At 42.6% G+C, this 12,863-nt stretch overlaps 1 protein-coding gene across 2 annotated transcripts in view; it reads right to left on the bottom strand.

Annotated features, from left to right (window-relative positions):
• Positions 1–11,382: 11,382 nt before the first annotated feature.
• Positions 11,383–12,863, bottom strand: part of LOC106808874 (mitochondrial fission regulator 1-like) — a 16,939-nt gene continuing 15,458 nt past the window's right edge. For both annotated transcript variants that reach the window (XM_014811767.1, XM_014811766.1), the window contains exons 6-8: positions 12,312–12,418; positions 11,951–12,125; positions 11,383–11,573 (exon numbers count right to left, since the gene is read on the bottom strand). In XM_014811767.1, the coding sequence (XP_014667253.1) occupies positions 11,475–11,573; positions 11,951–12,125; positions 12,312–12,418 (381 nt within the window). In that variant the 3' untranslated portion in view covers positions 11,383–11,474. The remainder of the gene's footprint in view (positions 11,574–11,950; positions 12,126–12,311; positions 12,419–12,863) is intronic.

Raw genomic sequence — 12,863 nt, forward strand, 5'->3', positions numbered from 1 at the left:
TTGGGGGCCAGAACATTTTTGAAAATTATAAGCTGCTGAGATGCAATATAGAGCCATTTTCAGGGGACTCCAATAGCTTACAACTATGCAACACTTTTTGGTGGAAAAGAAAAAAATTTATGTAAAATTTACATACTGCTAAAATTTTGATGGCACTGTTCGGCGATTCCGTCTTGTGAGTGGATTGTCCGATTGGAGTAAACTGCTATTTTGTTAGACATACAAGCTCCTTACGTATGGAAGCTTTTATTAGCTACACCCTGTATAAACTGTATTATAGTTTTTCCAAACGTTAAAAAATATGACACGTTTTCAACCGGAGTGCTGCGACGGAGGCTGTACCTGCTGTTTGCATGACAATGTAAGTATACGACGTGCCTTTGCAGCTACAGTTGACTTAATTTATGACTATGTGTGTTAAACTTTCAGACAATTATTATATATTTACTGTATGATTCCAACATCATATATTACCTAATCTTCAACTAATATTATATTTAAAAACAGTATACTGATTGTTTGTATAAACGAACAGTGATACTTTATTGTTTTACATCGAAACTGCTGAACAATGCGCGGGGATGTGAAAATTACTCCACAACATAGCGCCTAAGTGAACAGTGAGCGTGCTGCACGAGCCGTGCACCGTAAATAAACCCTCGCCAACACAATGTAGGGTTCACTACTTACAATGGCCAAAAGTAAGCACACCACTTCTTATTCGGATTTTTGTATGCCCACGCTGCTACTGGATGCAGGAACCTGTGCTCAACCTGTGCGTCCGAACATCCCACGCAGTCCGTTTCTTGAATGCCAAATATAGTTGATTGCGTGGCCGACACGCATGTATTACTGTATGTCACGTTTATCACGATTATTTTTCGACAATAAATCCCACTGGAAGTTATATGCATGAAAACAATTTCTACAGGTAACAGTTTTCTCAGTGATTCTCGAATTTTGGGGATCAAAATAGCTGTAGCGATCAGCGGGCCTGTTGTATCAAGAAGCGGTAGGGCCCGGCATCGAACTTGTCCGCGGCGGCGCACGGGGCCGAGTCTGAATTCATCGTAACACTGCTTAGTAAATACAGAAATTTGGGCCAAGTGACATCAATTATCAGCGATCAAGCCTCGTGACGGAAACCGATAGCCGAAATGCTTAGCAGGTGAAGGATGGGGACAGATAGTGGATTTCGATGCGATTTTGGCATGTGGAAGCGGCGAGTTTAGGAGCGAATCTCCGCCTAGAGTTGTATTGACAAGCCGGTTGTCTGTTTTAGAGAGCAAAGAAATTCTGCCTTAACTGCAATACCATGAATTATTATAGCTCGCAGGCAAGTAGATTAATTGTCTTGTCGTGAAATAGCACCTAATATTTCCCTGTTTGTCCCGTTGTTACACTCTAGGTATTATTAGCTCTTGTGTTATTATTGCGATTTAAGCGTTCGATAGTTTGTATTGATATTTTACTTAGGCTAGGTTCGCATTTAGGTTTGAATATTATTTTAGGCGTTAGGTTCGATTAGGTTTGTTTATTATAATAGGCGTAGGTTCTGATTAAGTTTGATATTGATTATAGGTAAGGTTCGATTTAGGGTCGAATATTATACGGTTAGGTTCGATTAGGTTTCTGATATCATTCCGATTAGGCTTCTATGTAGCGTATTATTAGTTCTTGATGACACCTAGGATACACACCAATACACAGGGAGTAGATAATTTACACTTTTGAACACGGAGTCCATCCGACTCCCTACCTTCAAAAGAGAGGAATCGTCCGCCGGCCAAAATAAGGGAGTCCGCAGTCTGAGCCCAGGTTCAAAATTAAGATATTAAACTAATAACGCCAGTGTGCGCCTTATTTTTAAGATTCACTGCAGTAGCCACATCTGCCAAATTTCTTTGAGACATTAGCTGAAAAAATACGGTTAATTCTCGCGAGGCCGGTGCGTCTGAACGAACTAAGTTACTAATAGCCAGAATTTTTCAGGGAGTCACACAGCTCCTGATATGTCAAGATCAGGGAGTCGACAATAAATCAGCGAGTATTTGACTCTGGACTCCCGTTAATTCGCACCCTGGAATACATGCATGATAATGAGTCACAAGCGTAAGTAGAGAGATGCATGGGTGTGACTCAAACTTATTATGTGGGAGGACTTGTTGTGCGGTTCTCACCATCTGAATTATAGGCCGTTCGCTTGCTTGGGGCATTCACCTTGCATTCTGGCTGACAACTAGCACCCTCTGGAGTTGCTTCAGGCTGCTAAGCAAACATCTCCACTCTAAGAGCAGAGAAGACACATTCTAAACGAACAAAACATAAATCAAACTGAACACAACAAAACTCTACTAATGCTAACCTCAACGACGCCATATAGCGCATTCTACCTTTAGTCTTAGAAAAACCTCAGATCCTTCCCAGGCAGACTACACTTACCTTATTCTTATACTTAGAAAACCTGCGAGCCTCACGGCCGATACTCTACCCTTAATCTTAAGAAAACCTTCTACTCACGGCGGATACTCTACCTTAATCTTAGAAATCCTCATGCCCTCACGGCGCGATACACTACCTTAATCTTAAGAAACCTGCAGTCCTTCCGGCTAGATACACTAACCTTAACTCATTATGCGAAAACTCCTCAGCCTCTTCCGGCGGATACTCTACCTTATCTTAGACAAACCTCAGCCCTCACGGCAGAAGATACTCTACCTTAATCTCGTAGAAAGCTCAGCCCTTCCGGCGGATACTACACCTTAATCTTATGAAAAACTCAGCCTGTCCGCGCGTATACTTACCTTAATCTTAGAAAACCTCAGCCCTTCGGCAGCATACACTACCTTCAATCGTTTTAGAAAACCATCAGCCCTCCACGGTCGAATACCACTACCTTTATCTAGAAAACTCAGCCTCTTTCCGGCGGATACTCCTACCTTAATCTTAGAAAACCTCAGCCCTTCCGGCGGATCACACTACCGTTAATCTTAGAAAACCTCCAGCCCTTCCGGCGGAGGCACTCTACCTTATCTTAAGACAAACCTCAGTCCCTCCGCAGATACACTACCTTAAATCTTAAGGCCAAAACCTCCAGCCCTCACGCGCCGATACACTACTCTTAATCTTAGAAAACCTCAGCCTTCGGGCGGATACTCTACCTTATCTTAGAAAACCTCAGCCCTTCGCGAGATACAGCTAACCTTATCTTAGAAAACCTCAGCCTCACGCGGGATACACTACCTTGAACATCTTAGAAAACTCAGCCCTTCCGGCGGTTGATACCTCTACCTTATCTTAGAAAACCTTCACGCCTTCGGCAGATACACTACCTTAATGCTTAGAAATCCTCAGCCTTCGGCCGGATCTACTACCTTAATCTTTAGAAAACCTCAGCCCTTTCCGTGCTGCGATACACTACCTTAATCTTGAAAACCTCAGCCCTTCCGGCCGGATACCACTACCCTTAATCTTACGCAAACTCAGCCTTTCGCCAGCCGAATACACTACCTTTCTTACAAAACCTCAGCCCTTTCCGGCGGCATACACTACCTTAATCTTTAGAAAACCTCAGCCCTTCGGCGCATACAGGTACCTTCAGCTTTAGAAAACCTCAGCCTTCGGCCGGATACACTACCTCTAGGCTTAGAACCTCACCCTTCGCGGGAATTTACACTACCTTCAGTCTTAGAACCCAGCCTGTCCGGCTGGATACACTAACCTTAGTCTTAGAAAACCTCAGCCCTTTCACGGCGGATACTCTACCTTAATCTTAGAAAACCTCAGCCCTCACGGCGGATACTCTACCTTAATCTTAGAAAACCTCAGCCCTTCCGGCGGATACACTACCTTAATCTTAGAAAACCTCAGCCCTTCCGGCGGATACACTACCTTAATCTTAGAAAACCTCAGCCCTTCCGGCGGATACACTACCTTAATCTTAGAAAACCTCAGCCCTTCCGGCGGATACACTACCTTAGTCTTAGAAAACCTCAGCTCTCACGGCGGATACTCTACCTTAGTTTCGTGGACGTTGCACACTCTTCGTTGAGCCAGCCTACGTCGGTGAGAGGTGCGATGGAGGGTTTAGCATCCTCACTACAAGTGCCACTGTAGGTGGAGAGAGAGTCGAGAGACTCCATGCTGCCGAACGCTCGCACGCGCTCCGGGTTGTACCGATATTCCGTCATCGACAGCAGCTGCAGCGAAAAACATCGAAACAACGTTGACGAAGGGCAACCATGTCACTACTGCCATCTGGTGAGAAATCTAACCAACTTAATGCAGATTGACAGAGACGGCTCAATCGACTGACAAAGATGTTGCGAACTTGAATTAGTAATATTAACTTAATTTTAGTAATAGTAACTTAAAATATTAGTAATTCACTTGAATACAAACTTTTAAAACAAAAACCGGTCAGAGGGGAAAAGCTTTCTGGCGATGTACGTGCTAGTTTCGCTTCTCAGCCCGCCTCCCATTTCTTAGTGCCTCCTTCCCCACCTTCACCGTGGATACTCATCTATCTCGTAAGTCATTGCCTTCACGTTGTATCACTCGTTACTAGCCAGTAATTACTACGTACCGGGAGGTAGACTCTCCGGCCAGCCTGGATGGGAAGATGGGAGGCCAGCTTCCTTATGAAGCTGCGATTGCTTCCGAACACCAGCATCTCATCATCCCACGGGAGATGCGCCTGGCAACGAAAAACAGCGAAGTCGTGAAGCTCATGTAGGCACAGAATGAATGTAATATAAGCACAGAATGAATGTAATATAAGCACAGAATGCATGTAATGTAGGCACAGAACGAATGTCATGTAAGCACAGAACTAATGTAATGTACAGGACAGAACAGCATGTAATGTAAAACACAGAATGAATGCAATGTAAAACACAGAATGAATGTAATGTAAAACACAGAATGAATGTAATGTAAGCACAGAACGAATGTAATGTACAGGACAGAACAGCATGTAATGTAAAGCACAGAAAATGTAATGTAATGTAATATCATCGTCCCATGTTAGATGTGCCTGCAACAAAAAGTCGTGAAGCTCTAAAGGCGAATGCCGAGCGAAATATCATATCGCACCATTCATCTAACCGCTAATCGTTGAATGATAACACCAGGTATAATGGAGCGTAGAGAGTATAATAGGGAGACATTCATACAACGCAGCGACACGATAGCCATCGGAAATCCAGTAAAAGCATTCCCTCGAACATGTGAGAATGCATAGAAACGACTCTCGTTTTGGATTGATGGAAAAATTTGCAGCTGATAATTGCAAAAGTTTGTATGCAGAATTAGTATTCAATCAATTTCTAAACGAAGAGGATTTAACAGTAATGAATGGGGAATGGCCTTTGAAAAGAACCCTTTTGGGATTTCAATGTAATTTAGTTAAAATAAATATGAAAATGTGCGGTAAAATCAAAATTAAAAGCTTTGGCTACACTCTTTTATTTTAATTAGCATTCACTCCGAAATGTGTTATAAATCACAATAAAAGCACATGTACGTAAAATCGACAATGGCTATAAAGACGAAGCCTATAATGCCTGTATATAGCACAGAGCAGAAATGCAGCTACAGACGCATTCACAACGCGACCGTTATCAACGTACAGACTCCAAAGTCCATTCCAGTAGCGTATAACCGCATGCAGCCTTACACAGGTAAACTGGTATGCCACTATTTACTTTCCACACAACCTGTTCTTAACCTCACAGCATGACACGACGCACGCCACTATAATGCAAGGTAAAGTACAGAGTAACGCGCTAACTACCACAGCAGAATCATATTCTCACTAACATTATGAGAATAAACGTGGGACCACACACCAAGCTCTTTAATTTTCCATCTCCACTCGTAACTGAAGTGACTCCACTCAAGACCCGGTAAGGAGAGCCGGAACCTTGCTTTGCATAGGAGCGATCTCCAAAACCAACGAGATTAGAGTGTGAAAACAACGCCTCAGTGCTGATGAGGGACATCACACTACCAGTACCAAAGTTCTGCCTACAGATCACTGTCCTAGCCACTACCTGTATCGGGCTGATCGTCTACCTGCTAACGACAAACACCTTGCAGGGACTCTACCTGTCCTACCGCCAACCGATTCCCAGCACAGGTAGGTAGTGTTTTTTTTATACATATATATATCATTTTAGTCAATATATCCACTTACACAAGAAAGTCATATCTACTTTATATCATATATATATGTATATATGTATATATATATATGTATATATGTATATACAGGGTTGAAAATACTTTTCTAACATCGGTGATCCTGCAGGATCACCGATGTTATAATATTGGTGATCCTGCAAACATTTTGGTGATCCTGCCGAAACGCATACGTTATAATTATTTATACATTGCAATATGTTCCTGTTTTACAAGCGTATACAGTAACCAGGCAAAAAGATAGAAACAGCACAATCAGGAAATTAGAATTTGATTTATTTCTTTATCTCTTTCTCAGTCTGAGTCTGAGTGTTGCAAAATACCTTTTATAAGGTATATAGCTCTTGATACGGTATTAAAATCAAGAGCTAATAATACCTAGAGTGTACAACGAAAAAACGGCGAAAACAGTGCCTGTATTTCACGACAACATTATTCTAACTTTGCCTGCGAGCTCTATAATAATTTCATGGTATTGCATTAAGCAGAATTGCTCTTGCTCTCTAACAAGACCAACCGGCTGTCAATACGGATACTCCTAGGCGGAGATATCGCGTATACTCCCCTCCCACATGCCAAAAGCCACCTCGAATCCACTTCTGTTCCCCATCCTTCACCAGGCCTAAGCGTTTGCCTCCTCGTGAGAGTTCGGTTTTCGCCATAATCTTTATGACATGATATCATTCGGGTGCAGGGCAGGAGTGGACGTGACTTTCGGGGGCAATCGCCTATGCCTTATCTCCATTATTCTTCCCTAGCCACGGCCTAAATGCCCGTCATGAATGGAGCCGGCAATGTCTTTTTTTAATTAAGTCTGTACACGCAAGCTAGTAAGCAGTGTTTGCCAGCTGACAGAAATAAGCTGATAGGCCTGCAGGCCCATAGCTTCTAAAAGCTGCAGGCCCGCCAGCCCAAGCTGTACGCCCCGCCAATTTTGAGCAAATTACAGTAATAAAACAGCTTATCACTGTTCTTCCTTTATGTTTATAGTCATCTATCAATGTCCAGGATCATAAATCCTCTGTTTTTCTTTTCTCGTCGGAATGCTGTTTATGCTTCTTTGCGGTGCGGCTCACAATCACTAAGGAAAACGCCACTCGTTGTTATATGTAGCTCCTTGGTAAAACTCGGAACTCTCCCTTTGACACGCAGAGAGAGTCAGACAGACTGGGTAGTCTGGGTACACCATCGCGGGACTTCTATGGGGGCTTGGGGGCCAGAACATTTTTGAAAATTATAAGCTGCTGAGATGCAATATAGAGCCATTTTCAGGGGACTCCAATAGCTTACAACTATGCAACACTTTTTGGTGGAAAAGAAAAAAATTTATGTAAAATTTACATACTGCTAAAATTTTGATGGCACTGTTCGGCGATTCCGTCTTGTGAGTGGATTGTCCGATTGGAGTAAACTGCTATTTTGTTAGACATACAAGCTCCTTACGTATGGAAGCTTTTATTAGCTACACCCTGTATAAACTGTATTATAGTTTTTCCAAACGTTAAAAAATATGACACGTTTTCAACCGGAGTGCTGCGACGGAGGCTGTACCTGCTGTTTGCATGACAATGTAAGTATACGACGTGCCTTTGCAGCTACAGTTGACTTAATTTATGACTATGTGTGTTAAACTTTCAGACAATTATTATATATTTACTGTATGATTCCAACATCATATATTACCTAATCTTCAACTAATATTATATTTAAAAACAGTATACTGATTGTTTGTATAAACGAACAGTGATACTTTATTGTTTTACATCGAAACTGCTGAACAATGCGCGGGGATGTGAAAATTACTCCACAACATAGCGCCTAAGTGAACAGTGAGCGTGCTGCACGAGCCGTGCACCGTAAATAAACCCTCGCCAACACAATGTAGGGTTCACTACTTACAATGGCCAAAAGTAAGCACACCACTTCTTATTCGGATTTTTGTATGCCCACGCTGCTACTGGATGCAGGAACCTGTGCTCAACCTGTGCGTCCGAACATCCCACGCAGTCCGTTTCTTGAATGCCAAATATAGTTGATTGCGTGGCCGACACGCATGTATTACTGTATGTCACGTTTATCACGATTATTTTTCGACAATAAATCCCACTGGAAGTTATATGCATGAAAACAATTTCTACAGGTAACAGTTTTCTCAGTGATTCTCGAATTTTGGGGATCAAAATAGCTGTAGCGATCAGCGGGCCTGTTGTATCAAGAAGCGGTAGGGCCCGGCATCGAACTTGTCCGCGGCGGCGCACGGGGCCGAGTCTGAATTCATCGTAACACTGCTTAGTAAATACAGAAATTTGGGCCAAGTGACATCAATTATCAGCGATCAAGCCTCGTGACGGAAACCGATAGCCGAAATGCTTAGCAGGTGAAGGATGGGGACAGATAGTGGATTTCGATGCGATTTTGGCATGTGGAAGCGGCGAGTTTAGGAGCGAATCTCCGCCTAGAGTTGTATTGACAAGCCGGTTGTCTGTTTTAGAGAGCAAGAATTCTGCCTTAATCTGCAATACCATGAATTATTATAGACTCGCAGGCCAAGTAGATAATTGCTTGTCGTGAAATAGCACCTATTTTCCGTTTTCCCGTTGTACACTCTAGGTATTATTAGCTCTTGTGTTATTATATCGATTTACGGTTCGTTACTTTGTATTGATATTATTACTAGGGTGAGGTTCGATTTAGGTTTGATATTATTTATAGGTACGTTAGGCTTCGGATTAGGTTTGTTTATTATTATGGGTAGGTTCGATTAAGTTTGATATTTATTATAGGTAAGTTCGATTAGGGTCGATATTATACGGTTTAGGTTCGATTAGGTTTCTGATATCATTCCGATTAGGTTCTTATGTACGTATTATTAGTTCTTGATGACACAGGATGTATCACAGCCAATACACAGCAGTAGTTATAATATTAACTTTTGAACACGGCGGCTCCATCCGACTCCCTACCTCAAAGAGAGGGAACGTCCGCCGGCCAAAATAAGGGAGTCCGCAGTCTGGCCCGTTCAAAATTAAGATATTAACAATAACGCAGTGTGCTTATTTTTAAGTATTCACTGCAGTAGCCACATCTGCCAAATTTTCTTTGAGACATTAGCTGAAAAAATACGGTTAATTCCTCGCGAGGCCGGTGCTCTCGAACGAATCTAGGTTACTAATAGCCAGAATTTTCAGCGGAGTCACACAGCTCCTGATACTGTCAAATCAGGGAGTCGACAATAAATCAGGAGTATTTACTCTGAGACTCCCGTTAATTCGCACCCTGAATACATGCATGAAATGAGTCACAAGCGTAAGTAGAGAGATGCCATGGGTGTGAACTCAAACTTATTATGTGGGTCATACTGTTGTGGGTTCTCACCTCTAATTATAGGCGTGCTGCTTGGGGCATTCACCTTCATTCTGGCTGACAATCTAGCACCTCTGGATTGCTTCAGGCTGTTAAGCAAACATCTCCACTCTAGAGCAGAGAAGACACATTCTAAACGAACAAAACATAAATCCAAACTAACAAAAAAACTCTTACTAATGCCTCAACCTCAACGCGCCATATAGGCTTCTTACCTTAGTCTTAGTAAAAACCTCAGTCCTTCCAGGCAGACTAACTACCTCTATCCATTTAGAAAACCTGCAAGCCTCACGGCGATACTCTACCCTTAATCTTAAAAAACCTTCTACCTCACGTGCGATACTCTACCTTAATCTTAGAAATCCTCAGCCCTCAGGGCGCGATACACTACCTTAATCTTAGAAACCTCAGTACCTTCCGAGCTAGATACACTAACCTTAATCCTTGAAAACTCCTCAGCCTCTTCCGGCAGGATTACTCTACCTTATCTATAGACAAACCTCAGCCCTCACTGGCGAAGATACTCTACCTTAATCTCATAGAAACGCTCAGCCACTTCCGGGCGGATACACACCTTAATCTTAGAAAAACTCAGCCTGTCCGCGGTATACTTACCATTAATCTTAGAAAACCTCAGCCCTTCCGGCAGATACACTACCTTCATCTTTTAGAAAACCTTCAGCCCTCACGGTCGAATACACTACCTTTATCTTAGAAAAACCTCAGCCTCTTCCGGCGGATACTCCTCCTTAATCTTAGAAAACCTCAGCCCTTCCGCGCGGATCACACTACTTAATCTTAGAAAACCTCCAGCCCTTCCGGGCGGAGCACTCTACCTTGATCTTAAGACAAACCTCAGCCCCTCCGGTCAGATACACTACCTTAATCTTAAGGCTCAAACCTCAGCCCTCACGGGCCGATACACTACTCTTAATCTTAAAAACCTCAGCCTTCGGGCGGATAGCTCTACCCTTAATCTGAAAACTCAGCCCTTCGCGAGATACAGCTAACCTTTATCTAGAAAACCTCAGCCCTCACGGGGGATACACTACCTGAATCTTAGAAAAACTCAGCCCTTCCGGCGGTTGTGATACCTCTACCTGTATTCTTAGAAACACCTTCACGCCCTTCGGCAGATACACTACCTTATATGCTTAGAAATCCTCAGCCTTCCGGCCGGATCTACATACCTTAATCTATAGAAAACTCAGCCCTTCCGTGCTGCGAATACACTACCTTAATCTTGAAAACCTCAGCCCTTCCGCCGGATACCACTACCTCTAATCTTTAGAAAACTCAGCCTTCGCCGCCGATACACTACCGTAATATCTTCAAAACCTCCAGCCCTTGTCGGCGGCATAACACTACCTTAATCTTTAGAAAACCTCAGCCCTTCGGCGGATACAGGTACCTTAGCTTAGAAAACCTCAGCTTCCGGCCGGATACACTACCTTAGGCTTAGAAACCTCAGCCCTTTCGGCGGGAATTACCACTACTTCAGTCTTAGAACCCAGCCTTCCGGCTGGATACACTAACCTTATGTCTTGAGAAACCCTCAGCCCTTCCGCGCGGATATACACTCTACCTTAATTCTTAGACAAACCTCACGCCCTCACGGCGGATACTCTGACCTTAAGTCTTAGACAACCTCAGCCCTTCCGGCGCGATTACCACTAACCTTATCTTAGAAAACCTCAGCCCCTCACGGCGCGGATTACATCTACCTATAATCGCTTAGAAACACTCAGCCCTCACGCGCGGATACTCATACCTTAATCTTAAAAACCTCAGCTCTCACGGCGGTACTCTACCTGCCCCCGTGCGGCAATCCTTCCGAGCGAGTGTGCCTGTGGCGCCCCCGTGCGGCAATCCTTCCGAGCGAGTGTGCCTGTGGCGCCCCCGTGCGGCGATCATATGTTTAGCTCGGTGAGAGGGCTGGAAGTGAGTGACTGCCTCTCCGTGAGCCCCGACTTTCGCTTGACCATCGGCTTTAGTAGGTGTGGTCCGAACTGCAATGGTCAACGCGTGAACAACAGTCAACACCGTGAACAGATAGAGAAACGCATCCAGCATACAACGTACAGAATATATCAACAATCATACAACATACAGAATGCGAGACAGGAGTATTTGAAAATCGTTATAAAATAATGAAAAGAATTTGAATTATGAATCTGTCCGACTTTCATTATGATTTATTACAACGTGAATTATAATCTACTTGATATCATCTTATTTACTTCCACTTGTTTTTCCATCAGTGAATTTAGGAGTGTCCATTACAATACATGAGAACGTACATTATAATAAATTTCCTGCTTGTTTTTTTGCCATCAGCTACTTATATCCTCTCTAGTGAAAAAATAAATGGGAAAAGGAAGCTCACTGGCGGGGTTCTCCTTTCTACTGGACTTCCCTCGGGAGACATCCGATTCTCCTTGTCTGGACTCCATACGTAGCAATGTGCGAATTTCTTCTTCAATGCCTGAGCAATCAACATGGTTGGGTCCTGTGTGATGCAGGGTAACGGGTCCTTTCGCACAGGGGTGCCCCCTGGTGAGCTGAAATTCATTTAAAGAAAGAATGCGATAGGAATTTTCCCAGCAATCAGAAGAATCCACGAAGTAATTAAAATCGATGTAACCAACGGTTAATAAAACCATAAACCCAATTATGCGATAACACTACACGCTTGAAAAATAACGGCAATCGATACTAGATTACAGTAGAAGCTGCACTACTCTCACCGTTTTATCTGACGTAGTTTAACAGTTCCTAGTCCTTGCAACACTTCGGACATATTTATCGTCTTTATCATCTTTACCGGTGATTTAGATTGATTAGCACCTTTCCTCTGTAAAGGCAATTAATTCATTATCAACCAATTAGATCCAATTGTATATATTCTCGTTATTTTTCGGAAAAAAAAGATCTGAAAATGTTGCTTCATAAGTACAATCAACTTCACCCCAAGCAGCATTCAACATGAATATCAAGGATAAACATTTTTTTTTACATCTGATGATGTAGACAACAGCTCTCAGTTTTAAATACTGACACTTGGTCTTTCACATCTTCCAATTCAATTCAATTCAATTTACTTTATTTAAAGTTATGAATTACATTTTGAAGGTCAACAAGTTAATAGCCAATGCTGACAACATTAAAAGTAATGAAACTAAATAAATAGAAGTGATGGAGGGCGAAACGACAATTCAGTCTTCCAGTAGATTACGAAATAACAACATAATGACAAAAAGACAAGATAATAAATATTATATATGTGAACATATATATAT

The sequence above is a fragment of the Priapulus caudatus genome, unplaced genomic scaffold (assembly GCF_000485595.1).
Source record: "Priapulus caudatus unplaced genomic scaffold, Priapulus_caudatus-5.0.1 Scaffold310, whole genome shotgun sequence".
NCBI classification, from domain to species: Eukaryota; Metazoa; Priapulida; class Priapulimorpha; order Priapulimorphida; family Priapulidae; genus Priapulus; species Priapulus caudatus.